This window comes from Acanthaster planci, linkage group LG09 (genome assembly GCF_054643075.1).
Source record: "Acanthaster planci isolate LZ-2023a linkage group LG09, COTS_SCS, whole genome shotgun sequence".
Taxonomy (NCBI): Eukaryota; Metazoa; Echinodermata; class Asteroidea; order Valvatida; family Acanthasteridae; genus Acanthaster; species Acanthaster planci.
The window spans coordinates 4,836,777-4,862,943 of record NC_141785.1 but is presented as its reverse complement, the minus strand read 5'-3'; the positions used below and the strand labels follow the sequence as shown (position 1 = coordinate 4,862,943).

At 41.9% G+C, this 26,167-nt stretch overlaps 3 protein-coding genes across 5 annotated transcripts in view; 1 reads left to right on the top strand and 2 right to left on the bottom strand.

Annotated features, from left to right (window-relative positions):
• Positions 1 to 994, bottom strand: part of LOC110989429 (SEC14-like protein 2) — a 52,323-nt gene extending 51,329 nt beyond the window's left edge. For both annotated transcript variants that reach the window (XM_087141318.1, XM_022253804.2), the window contains exon 1: positions 648 to 994. The gene's annotated coding sequence lies outside the window, so the exon portion shown is untranslated. The remainder of the gene's footprint in view (positions 1 to 647) is intronic.
• Positions 995 to 2,869: 1,875 nt separating this feature from the next.
• Positions 2,870 to 16,346, top strand: LOC110989437 (TLC domain-containing protein 2-like). The gene is made up of 4 exons (XM_022253813.2): positions 2,870 to 3,376; positions 10,169 to 10,251; positions 11,251 to 11,333; positions 13,143 to 16,346. Exons 1-4 carry the CDS (start codon positions 3,117 to 3,119, stop codon positions 13,530 to 13,532), a joined length of 816 nt encoding a protein of 271 aa, XP_022109505.1. The 5' UTR covers positions 2,870 to 3,116; the 3' UTR covers positions 13,533 to 16,346.
• On the bottom strand, positions 3,406 to 26,129 carry LOC110989435 (pescadillo homolog). Of its 2 annotated transcripts, XM_022253812.2 has the most exons (15): positions 25,960 to 26,129; positions 24,948 to 25,027; positions 24,464 to 24,617; positions 23,869 to 23,978; positions 23,278 to 23,449; positions 22,651 to 22,740; positions 22,384 to 22,500; positions 22,049 to 22,237; positions 21,476 to 21,609; positions 21,017 to 21,142; positions 20,317 to 20,501; positions 19,605 to 19,783; positions 18,906 to 19,082; positions 17,384 to 17,505; positions 3,406 to 4,535 (listed from the first exon to the last, which is right to left on the bottom strand). In XM_022253812.2, the coding sequence occupies exons 1-14, from the start codon at positions 25,978 to 25,980 to the stop codon at positions 17,398 to 17,400; spliced, it is 1,842 nt and encodes a 613-aa protein (XP_022109504.2). In that variant the 5' UTR covers positions 25,981 to 26,129; the 3' UTR covers positions 3,406 to 4,535; positions 17,384 to 17,397. The 2 variants fall into 2 exon arrangements, with proteins under 2 accessions (XP_022109504.2, XP_022109503.2); XM_022253811.2 differs by lacking the exon at positions 3,406 to 4,535 and having other exon boundaries at positions 16,916 to 17,505.
• Between the last annotated feature and the right edge of the window lie 38 nt (positions 26,130 to 26,167).

Genomic DNA, 26,167 nt, shown 5'->3' with positions numbered 1-26,167 from the left:
GATTTTGCAGGTCCTATGCAACCCATTTGATGGGCGATGCACAATGGATGACGCACGACGCACAACTAGCGACGGAAAATGGCATGTTTGGAACTGGTAAATGGCAGAATTGGGACACAACAAAAAGCAAAATGCAACGGACGACGGCAGATATGGAATTCCATAACAACTAAAAGTTATGCAAGTTAAGCGAACTAATTCCAAATATTTCTTTCTTGAAATACTCTGACAATGTACCAAAAGTTAGCCTATCTGAACAGGCCGACTACCAACAAGGGAAAGAGTTTCAATATATGGACAACACTATTTTTCCCTAAGATGTTACAACAGCAACGCTGTCAGAAAATGATCAAATGTTCTAAAATGAAAAACTTGGCTAAGAAAATTCTGAAGCATTTACTAAGAAAACACTTTTTTTTAGACAGGTTTCATAGCTTTGTGCTCAGGTACATCAAGTATTGTCCGTATATTCCCCAACAAGAGTTAAATTTACAATTAAATGAATGAATTTAGAACAGTAAAAACACATCAAACATTCTATGACTTTGTAGTTAGAACTCTGTTTTTACAATTTGATAGACAAAAAACAGCAATGGTTATTCTAACACTGAACTTGGGAAATGATAAGCCACAAAATACGAACATACTGTGTCTGAACTGTCACACGATCATGACCACGACACGGCCCGTGTCGAACCACGGTTGCCACCACACTCTGTCTCCTGGGCAAACACTCCGGCCAATGTGCGGTAAACTGTCCAACTCAAGGTAGCGTGCTCCAGAGGAAACCTTTGACTTTTCCCCACATAAATCACGCCACAACCAACTGCAATGAGCAGTGCACAGCGTCTGAACGAAGCAGTGCCGACCTTTCCATCAATGCTCTATCAACAGCTGGTGAAATTATCAATATTGATTTTACACGATTTCCAACAAGTTCGCCGCCATGCATCTGGGTCGGAAACTCGGTTTTCATGTGCGCGCTACCGCGCAACGCGCAGATCATCCGATATCGAAACTAGCGCGCCGATGTATAGGGCGCCCTCTGTCGAGTCCGGCCTGCACCATCTCACAAAAAAAAAAATAGTTACTTTGTGAAAAATTAATTGTTTTGGAACATTTGTCACCAGTTTGAATCATACTCGCCAATTTGTCTTTTGCCCTGCTAAGACCATTTGCCTGGAATAACATGTGATGAAGCGTACTCTATCAGCGATGGTTGGGGGTGCCTAGATGCCTGTCCCCAATCTAGCGCGCAACCGAAGGGTGAGCATCATGTGAGGTAAATTCCGGTCTGAGCCTCCCCTCCCCAAATCCTGGGTGGGCCACTGGAGCCTGTAGGCCCTATATAGTTGTTTTAATTATTTTGAACCTTTAAAAGGGGCCTTCTTATTCTAAGTACTGCAACAACCTCCACTATGGGATATTTTAAGTTGCAGGTGCGTGGTGGCTAGCTGACTCCACATGACCAATTATGCCACCTTCTCGATAAAGAACGAATCCAGCAAGGTGACTGTGACCAAAGATTTATACATGTACCAGCACTTAGTTAAGGTTCAGATTCAAAACTACACAACGGTGACATGAGGGCTGAACATGGATGACTTCGGAATTTAAAAAGTAGAAAAACGTCAGGAACCGGGGAAAAAACCTTCGATTAACAGCAATTAACAATCAGTAACTGGGGCTAAATGCCTGGGGGCACCCAGTGTGGTGCACACAATTTGTTCAAGGGGCACCGTAAGAAAATAAGTCGCAGGCGCTACGTTGCAGGTTTCAAATGGGGGGAGGGGCACGGGCATCCGCTGGGGGTACATGCAGCCTTCCACCTCCCACGTATTTACACCACTGCTAACAATTTCAATGTAATTTTGTGCCAGAGAACTTACGTTACCTCTCATAATTTGTTGAGAAAATTTCTTGTTGGGTGCCGCCTCAGACTCCCGAAGCTAACTTCTCAGATATTGCGAATGAATTAAGAGGTGGTTCTTGTTTTCGGTTTCACTTTTTTCCTAACTTAAGCGACGCAATTTCTCAATTTTTTGTTCTTTTTTCGTAAATATATAGTTCATGCAAAACTGCGTAAAATACATTCAAAATGCATCCTGTATTATCTTCTTAGCGCACCGTCACTCCCTAACAACGTGTCCACCCCTCCAACGGGATGCATTCCACCAAATCGTAGTTCTGCGCGAGCTCATTAATGTTGTGATCCCACGGGATTTTTACAATAAGACAGACCATAATCAGGAGGGATCATAGAAATATTTCAACAAATCCCGAATTTTGGACTGATAGTTTCCAGTTCGGGATATCTGTTTCACAAAAGCCCCAAATTGCGAGCCTATTTTGGATAGAGGCGGGCGGCTACATTCAGAAATGAGCACTTAATTTTACTGCTGTTTTGGCTTTGGGGGTATCTTCCTTGAAAGGCGAAAAAAAAATATTTTCGTGGCTAACCCCCATGAAATTGAAACGAAAAGTGATCTTCTGGCCATAATCTTGAATTTCCAGTGAAAAAACGAAGGCCGACCTCTTCACGAGAGTCAACAGGCGGCGCTATTTCGGTCCGATTTTGCACTGTTTTATATGGGCGCGTATTTGGTGCAGTGCAACCCGAGGCAAAAAGATGGACCACGCTTTTGAAACAGCGACCTCTCGTGACATGCAGAAGTCTGGGGCCGGCCGCTTCATCCACGCAGTTTCTGCAGGCGGACCACGCCCGAGACAGGACTATTCATTCTAGCCAATCTGTCAGCCGTACCCAAAAGTCGTGGCTGCGGCTGGAAATAACACTTGTCTCAATTGGAACACTGATTGGTGGCTTCAGCCACTTTACATAGACTCGTGTATTGGTCCACGCCATTTGATATTACTGCACTGGGCCACTAGGTGAATGTTCGTCGCAATTTGATGTAAACGAACTTTATACATTACGTATCTTTCACTAGGTCAAGTTCGTGAATGAACTTTTTGGACCAATGAAATGTGATTAATTTCACTAGTCAGACAGCAGACTAAAAACGTACCCACTGTAAAGGCTTTGCAAATCAGTTGTACCGCCACATCGTGTGTTTGTTGTTGCTAGGACTTTATTTTATTGTCCAGATATCATCATGATCATGGACATGATGGAGCACGGGGCGAGACTCGTCGTGGGTTCGCTGAGCGATGCTGACGGTCAACTGTCACTAGTCCCGCACGCTACCGTAATCGTGGTTCTCGTGGGATCAGCCATTGCTTTCCATTGTTTAAATGTAGCTTTGAATTTTACTCCGGTGCTGGAGAAACGGGACAGGGAGATCAGATTTAGGTGGAGAAACATTGTGACTTCATTTATTCATGCTGTAATTTCGGGATTTTCAGCATGCTATTGGTGAGTTTTTTTTCTTCAAAACACATGTACGATTTGATACTTTTTCATTTTGTTTTCATGAAGCCATGAAATAATTTGTAATATTGTAGCGCCGGCGGGTTCGGCCGATAGGGGCGCCAGCTCGGACCCGCATGGAGCTAGCTGGCTGCCCCCGCTGGTATGCGAACGGCCTGCGGCTTTCCCGCCTCGCGCCGTCCCGGTAGACACCTCGTGTCTGGAGCTTGTGTGTGTGAGACAGCCCTTTGGCTTTCGTGGAAATAAACAGAGCAGTTTTGCCCGGAACGGCGAGTGTTTCTTGTCAGCGTCAGAGCCCATAGGCAGGACACGCTACAATGTGTAGGCCCAGGCACAATGCTCCCTTACTTAACCCAGTGACTTGAATCTTCTATAAATCCACTAAAACCCAGCCCTGTATTATCAGATTATTACCAATAGGCCTATTTTATTTTATTTCTTTCTTTTTGTAATTTACATTGTAAATTAGATGCAGACTTACATGTATTCTGTATTTTGGTTAATTTGAAGTAGCTCCAAGCCGACTGAGTGGAGCGCTAATACTCATCTTTTTTAATTTTGTATTTGATCGGTCATAGTAATTCCTTGCTCTATTTAACAGACACGAGGAGTAGGCCTGCTATTATTAACGTTCTGCTCAGTAGAACTAACTTTTTAAAGCGGAGATCTTGGGTAAGCTTTGCCTGTGTTGGTCTAATCCCAGAACTGTGGGGTCCGACATCTGCCCAGTACGACGTCCGCCTCAGACCCCCCAGAATTGTGGGGTCCAATGTCCACCCTGCTATGTGGTATGTGCAGCGGGGCGGACATCAGACCCCACAGATCTGGTGGTCGTGGGGCGGATGTTGGACCCCACAGATCTGGTGGTCGTGGGGCGGATGTTGGACCCCACAGATCTGGTGGTCGTAAGGCGGATGTTGGACCCCACAGATCTGGTGGTCGTGGGGCGGATGTTGGATCCCACAGATCTGGTGGTCGTGGGGCGGATGTTGGACAGTTCTATGGGGAGGTGTAAATCTGAATACCGTATATGTTGGGTGTGATCATCCGATCTGCACAGTTACCCGATTTGCTCTGCAGTGATTTCACTATCCTGGATGAAATCTCCAAGTTTACTCCCCTTTTTTGAAACAATCTTTCACAACTGTAAATTAAACAGAAAAGGAGATTGGCTGATGGTGGAATTACTAACAAATCCTGCATCCAGATTGGATTGACCGATCATGCCTAACATGACTCTTTAATTGAAATACTCACGTTATTTCAAGTGTTATGTTCATTACAATGTTAAGAACAAAGAATAAAATAAACAATTAATAAAAGACTTGTTAATACATGTAATTAAATGTAGTGAACATTCTTTGAAAACCAAAAATATTCAGTGGTCAGAGTGCCTTTTCGAAAAACTTTATTTTAGCTGAAATATTTTCACGCCCACCTTAAAACGGGCAGATTCTTTGGTGGGTGTTGGAGGTCTAACTTTCCTCGTTTCCCAAACCACATTTCCTCGTTTAATCTTTCACATGCAGAAGAATCCTTTTCATATTTTGTTCAGGTGAGTCATAGCTGACGAACCCTGAATTTAGATGGTCTTGTTACATAACTTTCCATTGTCACCTTTGTGCCTTCATTGTGTGTCACACACAAATTCCAAATTCCATGTTGTGTTTACCTTACGGAGTGTGGAGACTACAGCACTGTGAATGGCCCCCATGTTTAAAGTCAATATGTACACAATTGTAGGTATGACCCCTCTTCAAACATTAGACTCAAACAATTGCCCATAACTTCAGTCCCTGCATACCTAGACTGCTAGGGAGGTTGAATGTGCAACAGTTCAAATTCCCACTGAAAACCAAACTAGCAAAAACAGAACCAAATAAACCCTTAGTAAACTAAATTTTGACCGTAGAAAAGGATCGCAGAAACCAATGACCCTGAGTGTCATTTAAACACAAAAATACTATCAGCGTTTTTTTGTCCGTTTGTCCGGATCAGATGAGATCTTGTGATTGTGCAGTGCGCTGTCCACTTTTGTTTGGACAAAGAAAGATTTGAGAAATATCCAATGTTTGATCATGATTTTCACCCTCTGTGTGATATTATAATATCCCACAGCAAACCTTCTTTCACACTGTGAATGGTTGTACATTGTATTCAAGCCCGTAATTTGCTATGCACCCATTGTACAGACTGAAGGGATTAAATAAATATCATGGTCACTGAGCTTTGGTCGTTGCTGTGTTATGATAATGTGCCACCATCTGTTTGTCATTGCGGCAATTTTTTTTTCTTGTAGAATTTCAACCCGCAGAATCAATTACTTGTAGGATCTACTTACTTCGTGATCAGAATGGATAAAACTACAAATGTGTACATATACTTATAGTGACTTCAGATCCTATTATTTACATATATGTTGGGCCATTACGTGAAACAGTGTATTGAATAGACCCATAGACCTGGAGTCTGGAAAAGTTTTACATTTCAAAGCTACAGAATTCTTAATAAGCCTTTTGCAAGTTAAACTTGAATGAAATCTTGTACACTGAGTTCTTGTGAACATAACAATTTGAATTCTCTATACTAAAGACACTGTTGCTATACCTCATGATTCGAGGCAAGCTTTTGGTAAGTTACATAGGAGACGCCTTGCAACAATACACCGTTTTCAATGGATAAGAAGGGCACATACATGTACACATAGGAACCAGTCCATTCCAGAGATGGTAGTCGCTATGCAAAAGCTTGCCCCAAATCATGAGGTTCAGTGTCTCTAGTCTGGGAAATTCCAATTGTTATGTTTATAATGTGCAGTCAGATACCTCAGTGTATTATATTTTATTTATATTGAACTCGCAAAAGGCTTACTGAAAGCATGGTGCATACCGCATGAGTGCACACCGCATGAATGCACACTTGCACAGACGTAGAAATGCAAAACTGACAAAGTTTGGATACGTCCATAACAGAATTGCAGATCTACATGCAGGTTTTTTTTTTCTATTTAGATTCACGGTAGGGCTGAGTCAATTAGAATAACTCACCCTTCGAATATTCGACCTTCAATTTGATCGAATATCTGAATATTCTGTCACACTGACCGGCAAAATCAGTTGCAGTAATGCACACAATTGCACATTATAATCACTATAATAGCTTCTCACGTCTAGGAGTATCTCCAGCCACTGTCTAGCAAGATTTAAGAGATGAACAATACTTCTTGTCCTGTAAAATTTTTTAATGAATAATTTACTTTTTGAATCGTAAGATTTCCGTTGCTTTTCATTTGAATCTGCTTGAAACAAGCCTCCACAGTGCAATGTTTCTCCTTTTCATGAATTTTGGATTGGAATATTCGAATTCACGTATGTATTAAATTTAGCCACCAATAGAATCTACTTTTAATGTCGAATGTCGTATTTTTGCCCACCAGTGGCTGGCAATGGCAAATCGTTGGCTTGCCATCAGTACTAAAGAAAAAGAATCATTCCCCACACGGTTTCGAAAGTGTCCCTCCCTAAAAAAATCTCATTCAGCAAAGCCCCAAATATTAAACACTATTACAAAATAAATGAAAGTACGATCCTCTTTGAAATTAATGATGCAAAATGTACAATCTGACATACATGTAAAGGCACCAAACAAGGGTGATACGAAAACATGTATGGTATGTCAGCCCACTTTGGCCACAGGCAGGAATAGGTTTGTTGGTACAATTTATGTACAGTCGTATTCATGAGAAAAGTCTGTGGTTTCACCAGGTATTGTATATGATGTTACTTGCTGGCATAACAGTGAGCCCTAGGAACATTGTGCGTGGGGTCACATGACTGCAGAGTTATAACGAGATACTCATAGGCCCAAAACCCCAAGGGCAGACGGAAGGTCGAGTCTCCAAGTTCATGCAGTAACATACAATGAAGCACGTAACAGGCAGTTCAGGATGTCATAAAGTTGCATTGTTGTGAACAACCGCATGTTATTTGCAAAGACCATTTCATCTACATGCATTGTGATCTGTAATTCCCCTATTCATTGTAAATTCTAGGTGGTTACAAACATGGGAGGGTATGTCAACTGAAGCGCGTCTGAGGTTCCGTAAGCTCCATTTTTCCCCATTCTGTTATAATCCACTTCTCCCCATTAGGCACACCATCTGTCAAGAGACGACTCATTCAAAAGTCGGAACACAAATTAAATCGTTAAACTCTGCCTTTAGACTCACTTTTTTTTTTTAAGAGGGCAATTTCAAGCAAAGTTTGAGTGGGAAAAAGATTTTGCTGACTGCTTTTTGAGAAACTTAGATTAGTTTTTTGTTATGGAAACTTTTATTACAATTCTGGCAACAGCAGTTGATAGTTACACCCACAATAGACTTTTATTATTTAAACATCATATTTAATATTCACGTTTGTCACGTTTATCTTGTGGCAGTCTTGAGGCGAAAGAGTTACTCCCTTGTTTCTTCTATTTGGATGCTAACATTGCAGAGAATGCACTTAGGGATACAATCTTCCCATAATGCACAGTTGCACACATGTCTGAAGACATTAATCAGACAGGATGCAAGCTATGTGTCACAGAAATGGTTCATGTGTTGCCCATGAACCATTTCTGTTGCTCAATGCATGATTTCTATCTGTGGGCTAGCACTGTCTTGACGACCAATGCGGTCTCCAGTAATCACAGCTGAAAGGTTTTTCCAACTTTTTTGTCTGTTTCCGTTCTACTTAATGTTGAGGTCAGTAGAAGCCTTGATTGGGGAAAAAAAATCATTGGAGTTATTCTGTACTTTGTACTGCATGGAGTTACATATCGAGATAACCTTGTCTGCTCACACAAGCTGTGACCATTGTTGTCAGTGACTAGGCTGAGTGGTTACACAGTGCTCTTATCACAGTTCGATTGTATTCAATGGATGTCAAGTGTTCCAGGTTTCTTCCATAACTAGAGTGGGGTCTTTCATTGTCAAGGATTGGAGTTGGTCAGATTCGTCCCTGCTTGTGTAATGTAACCGTTTTAGTGGAAAAGGGTTGGGGCAGGGGTCATTCAGGGACGATAGACTGCCTGTCATTCTTCAGCGACTGTGGCTTTGTGGATATGGTTACTACCTGCTGTGGTTCAGGTTTACTGCTTAGAAGTGGGGGGGGGGCAATTTCATAGAGCTGCTTAAGCACAAAATTTGCTTAAGCGTGAAAAACCTTGCTTGATAAATCAGGTTACCAGCCAAAACTCCATGTGATGTATATTGTTCTGGAATGGTATTCACCTGTCTTTTGGTTAGCATGACAATCACATTGAGTTTGAGCTGGTAACCTTTGTTTATTAAGCAAGGTTTTTTTGCGCTTAAGCAAATTTTGTGCTTAAGCAGCTCTATGAAATTGGCCCCAGACCATAAAGGCATCGATATTGAAATGTAAACATGGAAAAGTTACCTGGTTGATTTTAACACATGTGGGTTTAGTGAACAAGTACCTAGTTGGGGCGAAAAGTTTACATAGACCTGGTAGAACAAAAACAGTTTTCCTCGAATTTCACAACTTCACTCATTCCTGCCAACTTTTCATAAGGACAGACAAGATGGATCTCTCTACTTAATGTACATGGTGTATACCTCAAATAAAAACACCCAGCAACACATATATGATTCGTATATTTACAAAAAAATTGAAATTTCACATACTCCAACCTTAATATTTAGTGCCACTTTCTTTTCGTCACATCTCACAGTCGCAGTGGACTCCTTTCTGAAGTCTTTTGGAACAACAATAAGGGGGTTGATGTAAATTTTCTCCAAATGATTTTTTTCAGAAATATTACCATTTTGAACCATAGTGAATGTCAGTGAATATTTTCAATTGAAGTACACACTATGAACATTAAGTTGTGACACAGTTTGTCCGACCTTATTGCGAAAAAGTTGGCAAAACTATCCAGCAAAACAAAGAGGAAAACTGTTTTTCTACCAAGTGTACATGTATGTATGTAAACGTTTTGCCCCAATTGTTCACATGGGTTGAGTGGATAAGCACATGTACATATACATGCATACATGTGCCAGTTTGCAAGTGAATACATGGACATGTACGTGTACATGTATGTTGTCATGAACTGCAAGTATTTAAAAGTTTGTTGAACATTTTAATAAAAGTGCTTCCTCATTTTTAATGAACCTTGTTGATTTCTGTGATCTGCAATGTTAGAGAGCGCTGTACATGTAGCTGTGCAGAAGGTCAAATGCTGCCGGTAGTGATTTGTGGTCTTATTAGGAATTTTTTACCCACGTCCAAGTTCTTATGCAAAATCAATTTTTAGGACAGGTTTAGAGTATTATGAGCGGATGTTTCAATTGCATTGAATGTTAGTTCCTCGTCAGAACTTCCAATGTTATATAAAAGGCAAATAAAATCCTTGATGTTTGTTCAAGTCAGTAGCTTGTACTGGCAGAGAACTTACCCCTCAAATAATCCAAATCCATGAAAGTGTCAACCAGTACTACCACTCTGACATCCTTTCCAAAAAGGTTTATGAAGAGATCAGTGTCCAAAAAAACCCTGGTGCAAGACACTAAATATTACAAACTGTAAGATACCGGTACATGTTCATGTATTATACAAGTATGTGGTAATATATTACTGGATATTTTAGACAGATCTATTCTCCAGATCTGCCCATGTTCATTTGTCAGGCTCATACTTTGAAGATTGTCATTTTTACACTCTATTTGTTGTTTATTTTTTGAATTGCTTTCCCTTTTTTTCCCCTGGTCTTCAGTTTGTACTCTTCCCCAGAGCTACTGGAAGACATTAAACAACACGTCACAACAATCAGCATAGTCCTTGTGGCATTATCTGTAGGTAAGAGATCAACTTTATGACCTTTTTTATATCTTCCAGTGGCAACAAGCGCATGAAATTCAAATGTGATTTTTGCTTTTGGCCTGTTTTTATGTAAATGCTCAGTGCAAAGTGCGCATACATGTCCCACACCCTAGAGGTCGTGCATGGATCGTGCAGTTGTCTGCTGAAGGGCAAAGCTGAACTTTTCTCGCGCTACATATATACATTTACAAGAAGCTTTGATAATTCCAGAGAATTGAGGAAGTCAACAATTTCCTTCTCCTTCCATTGTCCTCCCTCCACTGAACCCCTCATCACTCAATCAATCGCTCATCAATACAGCTTGGAGCCCTGCCATTTAACTTATCGGACTGAGAATCTGACCTGACATTGAATACAAAGGCAGGCGTTCTACCTCCAAAGATTCTACAAAGGAGGTGAATGCTGTAAATGAAATCACCAGTGTGTTGTGTGCCTCCATCGTTCTCTCTCTCATCATCGTTCATCGTTCTCCCCCCCCCAATGTATATTCCCCCAAACACGTTGGCTACAGAAACTGCAGAATTTTGGAGATAGCAGGCATCCAGAGAGATCAAAGAAATTCTTGGATGGTCGCGCCATCCTATGTATTCACAAGAAGACCGCACAAGATTTGCTACAGACGAGGCACAGTGATCCAGATCTGTGTGTGACCACTTTGTATATTAAAAACAGTGGCACGATGTCAACTCTTTCCATCAATGCAGTGCACAATATCGTCAATTTGAGTCCTTTAACAACGGGACTAGTATTGTGAGGTGCACCCATGGTGCTAAGCACACCGTTTCAGTTCCACCTCCTCTGTAGGAGTGCTTGAGTTGTGAGCGTGCGTAATGCAAAGCCCATTAGCTTATGTGCACCAGTGAGGAAGTTTGAATGACTTGCCTCACAGCTGAGATGGAGGCATTGAGGCTATTTCCAAGGTTGAAAACCTTCCCCCTTTTTGACAAGTTGCCAATTTCCTTATCTCTTCCACAGGTTACTTTGTGTATGACCTCGCCGACATCTTAATCAGTCGACCAATCAGAACTACTTGGCCTTTAGCCATCCACCATGTAGTCGTAAGTACATGTGCCTTGCCTCAACGACTCAATTCCTTTTTAGTTCTTTCCACTTATCCCCCTGTTCTCAGAAGAATTTTTTTGCATCCACTAAAACTAACGGAATCAAGGAAAAAAGCCCCTCGGATGTTTAACACAAGCCAAGAACAGGAAAGTTACTTCAAGACATCAATTGAACACTACTTTCTTTCCTGTACGTAATTCTGAAAACGAAACGAGCCCCATAAAAATGCTACAGTATAATTTCAGAACCCTAGGATGGGTCATTCGCTCACAGAACACACCACAAAAAGTCTGCGCTATTTTCAACTAAACCGTGCCAAATTTGAGCGTCTTCTGCGTCTGTTTTTTAAATCATTGTAAGATTTCGGACGCTTTTCATTTGAATCTGCTTGAAACAAGTCTCCATAGTGCAATTTTTCCTCATTTAAAACAAAAGAAATTTTCCCATCCTTTCATGACTTTTGCATTTGAATATTCAAATTCGAAAAGTAACATTCGAATATTCGACAACCGATTGAATATTCGGTTATTTGGATATTCGGCACAGCCCTAGAGGGGTGCATTTTATACATACATATACTCGCACATGTATGCTTTTTTGCCATCGTAACCATGGTAACCTAGAGGACAGTTACCCTCCAACAGGTGAAGGATTGAGGAGGGTTAGGGTTAATAGTGGGATACGATTGCAGTCTACCTGTATCATGTACTGCCCCTGTACATAAAAAACACTCTACCTCTCTTGTGTCTGTGCAGTAGTGGTTTCAAGGTCACATGACTCAACACTAGAGCTCGCCACAACAATCCATTTCCTCTCCCGTCATCACCCAATAGAAATGTTAGTTGGATTTGACCCCTTGTGTGTGTGTGCTGTGGGCAACAGGCCTGGAATGTGGGGGTGGGACGAGAAGGTCATGCAGGTCACGACCTTAATTGCCTTCTGGTAAAGCTGATATTGAGGTTCTGCCCTCCCCTTTAAGTAAAATACCAGCAAGTTCTGATGAAGAGAACATTTTGATCAAGGGGCGCTGTTGGAAATTTCACTGTGGGCGCGAGGCAATTGATATGGCTGTGCACCAGTACAGTTGAGGGAGGAATAAAGATGTTTTTAAGAATTTCACAACTCCAAGAAGTAGAAATCTGTCTTTGGGAAAAGAACAAAGAACAGATAAATAAAACTGTCACTGCAAAAACATGTCAATATTACACTGTACTTTGTCAAAATTGTACTTGTTGAAATGTGAAAAATACATGTCCAACATCAGTCCAACATCAATCAATATTTGAGCATAATTCCATCCAATATTTGAAAGGAGTGGTTGATTTTACTGGCAGAAGTAAAAAAGGAACTTGATCCTTGAGCATGTTGTGACTCTCCCAAAACTTGGCCTAAGGGGGGATCCAATATCGGTTGTGTGTCCAGTTTCTACGGAATTTTCACATTCTCATATTTAAAGCCCTGGTGATCACAAAGTTCTGTTATATTACAAATTGATCAAAATGTTTTTATTTGAACTTTTACAGTTAATGCTCAACATAAAGAGCACAGTTATGTGAAACCATTTCAATGTTGATCAAATTCTGGAGTCCCCATCTCTCATACTGTTTTACTCTTCTTTTAAAAATGCCAATTTATTTCCTCTTTTTTTCCAAAATTGTTACAGAACAAGGTTAAGGTTAAAGGCCGAAGTGGATACTGTACATGTTGGCATACATGTACAAGTTTACAAGCAACTTTATCAAAATGACACTGGATTACTTCAATTAATGTTCCTCCTGAATGTCTCGTTTTTCTTTCCCCTCTAGATTTGTTTCTGCTTCGGTATTAGTCTCCATCTACGAGCCTACATTGGTTACGCCGTGGTCGCGCTAGTGGCAGAAACAAACAGCATATTTCTCCATCTCAGACAAATCTTGCTCATCATGGGCGTGCCCAAGAGCGCCCCCATCTACCGGGTGAACGGCGCGGTCAACATTGCGACGTATCTGATATTTCGGTTCGGGACGCTGTTTTGGATGTTCTACTGGCTGCAATCGCATCGAACCGAGGTACCTCTTACGCTCTACACCATAGCTGCCGGGGGATTGGTCATCATGATTGTCATCAACCTGGTGCTTTTCAAACGCTTGCTTGTCAGCGACTTTTTATCACCAGGGGATAAACTGAAAAAGGACAAGAATGTTTTAGAGAAATAGCCCACTGGCACTGCCGTGGCATCCACAATTAACAGATGTACGTATCTATTATTATCACCGAAGCACTGAAGATGTGGTTGTGTTCACGCATCACTGGCTCGCATGACAGACATGCAGTGTCACGTTTTGAGGAGCTGCAAGAAGTTTGGAAGAAATTTTAAGCGAACATTCACATTGTCCTGATTTCAGAACGTTGGGTCAAATGTGGGAAATTCAGTTCAGTTTTGGCTTGGAGAGCTGAGAGAATTCTGTTAGGAAGTCTGCATGCTTTTTTCACTGTGCCTAGAAATCTCTGCTCACAGTTGCAGTAAGACCCATTTTACTGCATAGCAGAAAATGTTTGCTTACAGCCTTTCTTTATATGTGCATGCGTACATCTCAACTAAAGGACTGCATGTTGAGAGACTTTTTTGGCAGAATTCTCTAGTTAGAAGTAGTGGAGCCATGAAATTGGATCCCTGGATGGGATTTTGTTTCCATGGCAACAGCTGGGCACTGCATGTTGTCAACAGCAATGTGACTTGGTCTGTCCAAACCAGACCTTTCCAGGCAGGGTTGGAGTGGAAGTTTCACCCCTACAAAATGCAATTTGAGGCTGTCACAGACTAAAAAATGACATACGTGAAGTTCGGCCAACGAGAAACCATTTTCCATAACCAGACCCCAGTCTGTCAAGAGGAAGGTGTAATTTTTTTACAAATCGAAAACACGTCTTCGACAAGCCGGTTAGAAGAGAATTTTGAGAGCTTGTTACATGTACTAATGCGCCTGGAATGTTCGGACATCAACATGCCATGCTGAGTTTTCAGGACTCTTTGTTCAAAGTTGTGAATTTGTTGCGCCGTATTCCACCCATCCCCGTCAGGGTTACTGGAAAAGTTCCAAATAAAGGCTGCATTGAACATAGTATTCTCACGTAGCACAAAATATGTTATTCTATGCAATTCGTTCACAGTAATTACTCTGTTATTTACAAACGTGTACATACATTAAACACATTAACTTTAAGTCAACAACTATCACTGTGGGATGTGCAGTACATGTTCACAGGAAAGAAGTATTTAATCCTTATGGTTCTAGTTTTACGCTCCAGAAGAAACTCTTGATGTGTGTAATGAATGAACTGCTGATAAGTTGATTAACCTCCTTCTTGAGTCGGCTCAAAAAACTTTTCCCAGCAATGCCACAAGCACAAGTTCAATTTTTAAGAACAACTCTCTGGACTCAGAATGCCTACCAAGACTGAATCTGTCAATCCTGAAGAGGTCCTGTAGTTTCTACGACCAGCACGTCGTATGATTTGATAGCTCTTGCGAGGTCTGATAATCCCGTATTTGGGCAACGAGTCTTTGGTTTATCCACACTCTAATGCTATTAGACCCGTGGTATTTTGTACAATTAACTTCAATACCTGAACCTAAATACAGTTCTTTTCTTGCAAAACTCAAAAAGGCAATTTTTAGAGAGTTTTTTGTTTTACCAGTGGCTTGTTAGGAATTTTGTTTTGTACAAAAGCACTTGTATGAAGGCAGTTTGGGCTAAGGTTATGCCACTCTCAGGTAAGGAAGTTTGCGTATTTTGAATTTTATTTATTTTTTTTTAAGGTTTGGGAAATCTGCCGGCTGTATCAATGACAGAATTGGTAATGATTCAGCAACTGTCTAGAGGGAATGTTTGTGGTAATTCTGTCTGTTTGTCGTCTGTGTGTGGTCATGGTGGTGGAGTGAGACTGCCAGATTTGAATACCAATATCCAACGGTAATCATGATGTACTCTGACTGAAACGAAAAATGGGCTTATATTGGATTTCCATTCTAAAACAAATATTAACCCTCCTATGCAAATATGCATTCTTGACACAGTTGTCATATCAGTCAAAATCAGTCAAACTTCCCATTATGTGTCTGTGTACCGGGGGAAATCAAGCGGAAGGAATATTGGACTGTTACAGCAGAAGGAGTGTTAAACTAGAAAAGAAAACAAAAATTGCCACAGAACTGTCTGCTGCATGGAGCACATTGTGCCACTTAGAACTGTTGAAAACACACCACATGCAGGTGGCGATGCCATTTTTCAACACTTCTCAAAACTCCTACAACTCTTCCCGATTAGGAGATCAGTAACTGATTAATTCCGGCGTGATTTACCCTGCCAACAAATTCACTAAGACCCGGTGGTGTTGTCCAATTTCTGTAAACTGTTTCTCTAGAAACATTCTAACAGGCAGTCAACTTCAAACAGCATTGCACAGTTCTGTATGGAGCTTTCCTCGTCATTTCATTTGCACAATTATATATTTGAGTTTTCTTCCTGTATTGCAAAGTATGCTTTTTTTGTTAGCAAACTGTCAGAAACGTTTCCACATTCACAAGGCGGCATCTTCAGGATGACACTTACGTCCTGAAAACTGTACGCAGAGTTAAAAGTAAGAGAAACGAGTCTTACACAAGAACTGCTCAACAGTGTGGGCCGACAGAATGATTGGAACAGGCTTTCTGTAATGCTACGTCATTGCTTAAATGTTTTTTGAGTTATGCTGCAGCTGACATTGGTCACTAAATTATTAATGCTTAATTCTAAAAATACATGAATGCTTGGAATTCACTTTAAATTAATTAATTGATTTGTAATGGTGTCATTAAGGGTTAAAGTTAATGTAATTGATTGCATTTTCCCCCCCTGCATTTGTGCATCAGTGTGCTTGGTACTAAACAGTTCATTGGATTCAATTGCTGTGTATTTGTAAAACCATTGTCAGGAAAATTGCATATCATTTTGAGGCTCACAGGAACTTATAAAGGGCAGTTTATCCAATCTGTTCTTGTATTGCTGTTTATTTCTATGAATGGTTTTATTTACCGTTAAGAAGAAAGGGTTGATTTCATGGCGATTTGGACAGTTTTCCTCCCCAATTTTCTGTTACGGGGTACGCACAACTTCTTTTCTGCTGAATTTTTAAGTTCACAACCCTAACTAGCCACAAATCAATGACTACCGTACTTCAGGAAAATAGGCCTGGTCGGTTGATTTATGACCTGCAGTTATTCACCTGAAGGTCGTCTAAAAATAAGCTCTACTGACTGCTTTCTTCCTCGTTTGAAAAGCTGAATAATTTTCTCGTAAAATGAACAAGTTGGGTTGACCTGTGTCTCTATAAACAATGCCACCCTCCGCAATGCGTCACAAAGCAAAGCCCAAAAGGAAGGATTTAGACCACAGAAAAGTCAGCCATTGTAAACGTGAAACAGAGACCCGGTAGCAATAAAACAGATGAAAGCATTGGCAAAACAGAATATAAATGATGATTCCCAAAGACATCTGGACCTGCCCCAAGTTCACCGGCTCTCAAGTGCTCTCAAGATAAAATACCAACTGCCACTGGCTAATTAATACGATGCCAAAGTTTATTCTCAACGGACATGGTGGAAAGGCGTTTAATATTCATGATCAAGCAGTACGTTTCCATTTCTGATTCTTGCTTTAAACTCACAGCTGTGGTGTTTCATAAAAAAATCTTGATTTAAAATCTTCATTTTTTATTTTGTTTTTTTTTTTTAATTATTTGAAGCATTTCAATGCTGAATGTTGACGGTCCCAAAGCTCCCAAAGTTTACATCATTTTTATCGGAGACTGATCTGAGATAAGCTGAATAGCTGGTTAATCCACGTGGCAAAGGAACAAAAAATGTCATGAGGTCAACTTTTGTAATTACACCAATTTTCCATCAAAATGTGAACATTTTTTGAGGAAATACTGGCTTTCAATTACCTGTGTTAGTCACAAGTGCAAATTCAATCGACAGTGCACTGGCCAGATAAGAATCCAGATCAGGTTACAAAGTCACGTTTACCAGTTTTCCTCTGATCATTTCCCGGCCGATTTCTGCTTCTTGGTCGTAGTCGTCTTCGCCTTTGGTCCCTTGGCCGCCTGTTCCTGCTCATACTGCTCTCTCCGGCTTGTCAGCTTCCGAACCTTCAAGGAGACCACCACAATGAATGATGAACTTTTAAGGCTCAGGCCATATTATGTGGCTGTGGCTAAGGGCAGCATGTATACCTATGGGGAGCCACTGTCTAGCGGCTGCAGACACTTCCCATAGATTCCTGTATTACTCAGCCATAGCCAGTTGATTTGGACACACAGATATTCCACTTGGTGAAAAGTTTCCAGCTGCATTTTATTCCATATTTTAAAATTCTTTCCTTCTGGAAGTGTGCGCAACATGCTAAATTTTAAACTTATTGGGAACTGGCAAAAATTGATGGAAGAGGAAGCCTGAGAGAAGAATTCAAGGATCACTTGAGGAGTTGACAAGGAAAAGTTTTTTTCTTCACATGTTTCTGTGCATGTTAACCACTTCGTGCCAGGGCATTTTTCAATGTTCATGATGCTGGGCCGGCATGACTATCATTTTTTCCGTTTTCAAAATCCTTCAAAAATTCATCCTTCCATTTAACGGTCGTTTGTAGCCGCACAAAGCAATCTTTAGGCACTACTCTAAGTTGACTGGTGACCTTCATTGATGCCCGAATATTTCAGCCAGGCCTGCAGTCTTGTAAACAGAGCCCAGATTGTGCGGTGTTATACAAATGTCTTTTGTTCACGAACCTGGCTCAGTGCACTGCTGACCTCTTTTCAATAGGGGCCAGATTAGCGTGCAGCAGTGCTGTGTGGCTCAACGCTGCGGTGGTGGAGAGCTTTTGTCCCCGGTGGTAATCCGCTTGCTCTCAATGCCCCAAACCCTGGTATATGGTTTCAAAATAACGCTGGATTATCACCACTTTTGAGAAAGAAAAATGCCGGTAATGCCCAGCAGCCTGGTCTTTTATTCGGAGTACAGTCTTTTGTTACAGGGCCCTGTTTCCTTTGTCCGAGTTCGGAGACCCCGGCCACGCATATAAACCATACGGCTCCGATTTCGGAGTCCCCGGCTGGTAGTGGTTATAGACAAACCCAGCAACCACGGTGACACTATCACCAGCTTTGTAGTAGCCCCCAACAATGGCTGAAAATGAGATAACTATGGTATGAAATTACTGCACTGTGGAAAAACCCACCACCATGCATTCCACCATTAACGGGGGCCATCCAAAATGATCAGTGAAATATCGCCGGATTCATCTTCAGGTAGATTTGTTTGGGGGGGGGGAAACTGGAAAGAGTTTAAGACACTCATTGACCGCTTTTACTATTGAGGCCAATACTGCCAAGGTGAAATGACCCAGTGTAAAATTTCAAACTTGGCAGCCTGAGTTGAAAGCCTGGAAACTACTGGCAAAAATCAGCAGGCTGCTAAGATACTTGCTGAGGGTATATGCTTTGAGAGTACATCTTCTCCAACAGTGTCTCCGGAGGTAAATGACCTGACCTACCTGCTTCTGTTTCATTTTGCGCTTCTTCATGAGTTTCTGATACAGCCGCTTGCGTTTCTTGGTCATCATCATTTCTTGCAAGGATCGCTCCATCCGCGCCTCCTTCTCCGCCTCGTAGACGGGATTGATGGACTGCACCTGGCCTGCCTCCACGGACAACTTGGACGAGTCGGCCGCCTGGACGTGACAGAGAAATCAATTCAAACACAACATCCTGCTTATAACAAGAGAAATATTTGATCAAGACTTTGCATCCTTTGTTTTCCAGTACTAACAACAAAGGTCTCTGTTGTGACAACGAAATTTGTCCCCCAAACCTTGTTAGAAAAGGTGTGCAACTGTACTGTATGGAGGACGTACTCAGTAAATGAATGGATTAAATGCCTAGTTTGAGTTGGAGACCAAGTACTTTCGTCTTCACATCCTTGTGGTGTTATTTTGGGTCTCTTTTTTCAAGTTTTGGTCTCATCCAGACTTCAAGTCTACACTTTCCCTGTTTCTGCACAATCCTGGACCTACACCAAGCATAGGCTGCATCCGAATCTGCTGTCTAGAGCTAGGTCTAGGGCTTCCCTCCCTTGGAAATGTGCGGAGACGCGGAGACAATAGACCTAGCCGTAGCTCTGGAAGCTTGTTTCGGACACGGCCTAAAATGCAAATCATTAGATCAGCTAGAAGGTGACCACGATGTCTACAAACCTTATGCTGTTTGTCCTCTTTCTGCTCCTTGCGATCTTGTTTCCTCTCCAGCTGACTCAGGTGCTTCTCTTCAACCTCTGCCAGATGAGATTCCTCTTCGTCCTCGCTGGCCTCCTCCCCTTCATCTTCCTCATCCTCCGACCCATCCATTTCCTCCTCGTCCTCTTCCGTCTTCCTCCCTGTGGAGGGCAGAGGAAATCATGCATCATGCTGACCAGTTACACTTTTCTTGGGAGGAAAAACTTGGTGTCTCTGCATAAAAATGACTCTTCCATTTAGTAAATGATTGATCCATTTCCTAGCTCGTGCCAATAGGTGACACAGAAGGACCATGTGGCAATTTACAGTGGGAAATATTTCAAAGCTGTACCAACCACGAAAATTCTGATCACAAAGTTGCTTTTTAAGGCGGTTGCCTGTAATTTTCTCTACAATTGGTGAATACTGTTCTGTTCCAATACCCAGAGCCACGAAATTTAACCATGATGGGAAATTAGAAAAAAACGTAAAGAAAAACCCTCCAGTAAAAAATTCTGTGCATAATTATTTCCAAGGTGGGGCATGAACCACAAATACCATAATGTAAGTAAAGCTGCTTCACAGCAAGAAAGCAGCCCAACAGCTTTACCGACAACCTCAGACAATGGCGTTCCTGTGGCTGGATTCGAACCGCTGCACATCAAAATGCAAGTCATGTGGCTCTACCACTGACCTGTGTTGATGCCCATTTGTCGGTCCAGCAACGTTCTCTTCTCCGGCGGTATGTAGTCGCCCTCTTTCTCCTCGACGAAGGGGGACAGATGCGGGGGTAGAACCACCCCTGGGAAGTACTCCTCGACTGGGAGGAGGAGACGAGCGTTGACACTGTCCACCACCCACTGTGGCTGCACGTAGTACCTGGGGGAACCCAACAGCGAGAACTGATGATAAATGCTCCCATGGTGGGGTTTGAACCGTGCACCACTGAAGTACAAGCACAGCTGCTCAAGTGAATGTTACCAACAGCAAAAAGAACCCCAATCTCTGGACATGGTGCTGTGGAAAGTCTGAAAAATGCCAGTTAGATTCAATACACCTGGCTACTTTGAGCTGGAAGAAAACCAGCTTCGACTTGCCTATCCTGCAAATCCAGTCAGCATGGTTACCAACTTTTTCAAAGTCTGATAAGGAACTTAATTTTAGTGGGTTTGGGGCAACAAAGATTTTCTTGAGCAACAAGGCCCTTTCCAACTTATCGACAATCATCCACTTAGCAGGAAACCGATGCCACATTCCTTGTACTTAAAGTAATACGTAAAATAACAGTAACTGGGCTCTACCTCCATTAATCCTACAAAATTCTAAACACCGTCAAATCGCTTTGAGGGATCTAGCAGGGCAAGGATTGTGAACTGATGATGACGCCAGCTCACCTGGAGAGATATTCCTTGCGTTGTTGGGGTCTGTCCACAATCTGGTGTGTGATGCTCTCGTCGCTGGCATCGTATGTGGCTCCGATGAACAATGTCTTGTCCCACGATACCTGACCACCAAAACACCTAAAAGGCAAGAGTAAAATGTTCGCTTATCATGCTCACGTCTGCAAGGCTGACCTACAAAGGATGTGGAAGCAACATGGTCAAGCTGATGGCATACTAGGCACCCAAGGCAGCAGCCAAACACCCCATATCTGAACACGAAGCACAGCCAGAGATTGCAAGTGCTGATTTTCAGAGAGGGACGAAACTCCGCAAACCCAGAGCAAAGCCCTTGGCATGGGAGGGGATTAACCAACAACCCAGGACGACAGTTATGGAGTGTTTCTTGCACTAGCCATCTCTACATAAGGCTCACTCCACAATGCTTGAAAAGTTTCTGAAATCTTGGCCTACCGGATGAGAAACGTCAGCATCTCTCGCGGCACCTCCCTAGACAGGAAGAACTTGCATCCTTCAAACAGTTTCTTGAACTTGGCTTCCTTGTCCTGCTCCGCTCTGGCTTCTCGTATCGCCTCGCTCTCCAGGCTCTAAGGAGAAAAAAAATAAAGAACCAAAATGCACATCACAAAATCACTGTACAGTTGACAGAACCAAACTTGACTGCCGTCAAGCTTGAAATTACTTTAATTGTGCTGGAGGATGTAAGAGACAGTAACAACTTACAAACTTTGTGAACAATAGACAACATTTGTTGGCCATCTTGAATTGAACGGAAGGTAAGACTTTACATTTGGGAAACCGGAGAGTAAAAATAACAGCGTTGTAACAAAACTTCAGACAAATTCATGCCACTTTTGGCCCAAAACAATATCGTCCACGGAGAGTGAAATAACTCCCTCCCACAAGTGATTAAGACCGTGTATTATTGATAATGACATAGTTGACCCCTTTACAGGTTTATCTTGCCATGGATGCCTCATCTAAGACTTAGCGGGGAATATTTCAGATGTTTGTTTTCCAACTTACCCCACCGGCCATCAACTCCTCATCCTGCAAATTCTCCTCTTCGTCCTCCTCTGCAATTGACTCCTTGCTGACCTTGGCCAGGTCATGGGTCATGGCCGCGACCCTTTCCTCCTCTTCTTCCTTGTCCATGCAGAAGCTGCTCTCGTTCTCCAGCTGGCTTGCTGAGCGTGATTTTTCCATCAACGACAACTGTCATAGCAACAACAAAAAATAATCACAAATTTTCATAACAGACAGAAATTCCTATCTAGGCCATAACTTTCTCTAAAGTGAATCAAATGACACATTTCTGACACGGACTGTCACGAAACTTTTGTATGAAATGATGGAAATACCTTTGGAGGATAGTGGAGGTTGATTGATGCATAAAGTTTGAAGTTGATGAAGCCAAGAAGAGTGCTGTAGAACTCGACAAACGTCGACATGATTCTCAGATCAATGTCTCTGGGACGCTGGAAAAAAAAAAATCACACCATGGTTTGAAATCTTAGTGCTGCAAAACTTGGAATTAGCTTTTGATAGACATAAGGATTGGCACCAAACTTGGGACATTCCTTTTCAAAAAATCAGCCAATTTCTTGCAGATCTATGTCTGTACTTACTGAGTAGTTGAAACTGTACGGTACAATCCATGTTATCGTCTGTCCCTGAATCTCAGCCTGGTAGTAGATGCCTTTGATTGACAAGAATACCTGCGACAAAATTTCAAACAAGACTTTGCCAGTGTTTTCACCACCCCTTTCAGTTTATATCATAAAACAGCAAAACACCACAACGTTTTAAGACTCTGTCAACGTGGACTGAGCCCTTGTGGTATTTATGCATTCAAAGGCAAATCCAACGTGAAGTTATAACTCGAGTAATTTATTCAACCGGTTCGCACAGGAGGTCGCATGAAGATGATTAGGCAATTTGTATTCAAAGGGGCACCTGGTGAGTTGAAACACTGGTCATTCACTCAGCCCCTGTTGGCCTATCTCCTTAGTTTATTTGGTCCATCAGCCAATACAACCGCAACCCTGAAAGACAGGCCTCCCTGTTTTCACAAATCCTCAAGTTGAAATATCACACAAATATGGGACAAAGGACTTTCAAGACTCAAGTCGGTATTTGTGGCATTTGTCTGGACTTGAAATGTCTTCCAGTAAGGCCGTTTTTCAGCCAACACTTTTGGCAGGTGGTCAACAAGATTTAGAGATTATCCTCCTTGGTGTCCATTGCGCCAATACCTTCCTGAGTGACCTCGAAGCAATGATGAAATGCATGAACTCCATCATCAGCCGACTGCACAGCGGAATCAGTCTGCTCTCCAGCTTGGCGTTCTTCTTCATGGCTGCGAACGTCGCGCACATCGTCAGCGGATCGTCCAGATCCCGCAAGGCATCCACAAATGTGGGGTATCTAAATCAAAGACAGGACAATTTCGACCTTCACTCTGTAAACCTCTTCAACCGTGTTATTTGCTGTTATTCCTGGTTACTTTTACTGCAAACTTTCCTTGATCCTCCAAAATCCTCCACTGTGCCTGGAAACAATGGCACATTCTATGGACTTCAACTTTCAAGGGGCATCAAGCTCCATGGAAAGTAACAGTGTCACAGCTCTGCCTCCCTCAGTCCTACAAATCCTCCGAAAAGCCAAAGTGGATTTTGAGAAACCTGAAAGGAATAGGGCTGATAAGCGAGATTATATGGCCTGATTACGCACTATCCAAGGAGTAAAGAGGGACAAAGTACCAACAACGACAACTGGGGACTATGTGAATATGCAATGCTAAGACAGCCAATCAGCTCCACTGACAGACAGATGGTGGCACTCACCTTTCTTTGACAACGTGATCCAAGTTATAGACAGGTTTATTGTCCACTAATCTGTCCAACCGACCCCACTCTCGTTTCTTTCTGGCTGTCTTGATTTTCCTGGCAAAAATCTGGAGAAAAGCAAAACCAACCAAAAAAATAACTATGAAAAGATAAGCACCAGAAATAAATATTTCCCTTCCTCTCTGACATGTTATCAGGGCTTTGCTGTGTATCTCAAGACATGAATAAACAACATTAGCCCTAACCCTCCTCAATCCTTCACCTGTTGGAGGACTGAGGAGTGTTGGGGTTAGCATTCAAAGTTTTGAATCAGACTAATAAATGCCTTGAAATTATGTCTCTGAAAACTTCCTACATTTACAATGTTCCCTCTTTCAATTATTAAAAATAATCAGTAAAAATACCTTGTTCCGAATTGGCAACATCTCATTAGCCTGTGTGTTTCCTGATTGGGATGATGCATTTGTCCCAAATGAGGACAGGCAATACTTCCAAAGCAACATTCAAACCATTCCAAGTTTAGACACGTTCAGTAAACCACAAAGTTCAAAATTACACTGGTATAAAATCAGAGCTGATATCGGGAACTGACCTTGTGTGCTCTGAATTTATGTATGATTGGTTCGTGGGCGAGAAAAAGGATGTCCTTGCTCCGATAGAACGTTCTCGGAGCCTTCTTGCCTTTGTTGGCTTTAGTCGGGTTGTTGGGTTGGACTGGGTAAATCCCTTTGAGAATGCATAGTCGCCTGTAGGGGTTTAGACAAAATTATTAAAGGATTCAGAATTACAGCAGACAAGAAATTGAAAAATGACCGCAGTGCATTTTGATATTCGGATGATAAATGCTATCTTCATATTCTACATGATTTTTGGGGCACGATGGTCGATCATGTTGGTATCTGTTGACAGCAGGATCAAATGATCCTCTTTTCACAGCTCAGAAAAAAGTTGTGTAGAGGCAGAGATTTCACAGATATTTGATTGACAGCTCAGCTCCATTGACCGATCACTGCGACCCACCTATTGTGCCTAACAACTATCAATGAATTATCATTGTTGAATTTTAAAAACTTCACCTGAAATCGACCAATGAGAGCTGTAGCTTCTTGACTGCAGATGCTCTGGTGATGAAATTTGTGGCTGCACCACTGGTAAACTGTAATTAAGACAGGCATACTGAAGCTAATAGCAAATTCATTTGTCAACTGAAGTTTAACCACTATCATACAAGAATTTCCATTCTCATGTTGCATTCTTCTGAAGTAAATTGTACCGCTCAATTAACATGAATGTTACGCCCCAGCCACAGCATACCAACTGCGGTTGGGACAGTCCCAACTACACTGCTGCAGTCGGGTTGGCCCAACTATTCTTGGTTAATCTCTATAATACAGAAAATTTCTCAACCTTGTCCAAGTCTATGCACTTCACACCTGACATTCATCTAAAATATGGCACTTCATCTACATGTACATGAAAACTCATTTCTGCAAGCGCAAGTTGTTGATGAAAACAAAATGACTTTGGAACATACTATAGAACATGCACACACTGTACCCCTGTGCTGTAGTTGGGCCGGTCCCAACTGTAGTTGGGACTGACGCTGTAGTTGGGGCGTAACATGACTAAATTAAAAAGTGTATGTTTCATTCAGTACATGATCAGTGATTACCCCCGGAACTGTGGGGTCTGACGTCTGCCCTGGGAGCAGGGCGGACGTCGGACTCCACAGTTCTGGGGGTAATCAGTAAACACGAACAAATTGGATTTACGTCCTCAAACTAAGTCAAAGCCTAATGAAGGTCTTGTTGTAGACACCATTACCACAACACCACGACTGCAAGTAAATAAGGACATGAAGGAACAAATTCCACACAGCCTTTCCAATTTTCATGCGAAGTTGCATAGGCTATAGAGACAAGGACTAGTCATTATGTACATGCCTACATGTACGCTTCACTACCGTGACTGTACAGTCTACAGACATGACAGACTGTCAATTTCCATGTGGTCATTGTACTATTTCATCATATTTGTATTGGGGGACAGTATAGTATTAGTAACAGCATGATTAAGAAACCAACTTACCTTCTTTTTTTCTCGTCCCATTTTGGGAATTACGGTATCACAAAAACCTTAATGAAATATTAATTGAATAACTGTGGTTATAACTGATCAAAATATGAAAATAAATTCGATCATTTACTGATTTGCTACCCTACCAATGCTAACGTCACTGATTTCCACCACACGTGCAATGCTAGGTAAAAGACGCCACCAAGAGGCTCACCCAAGG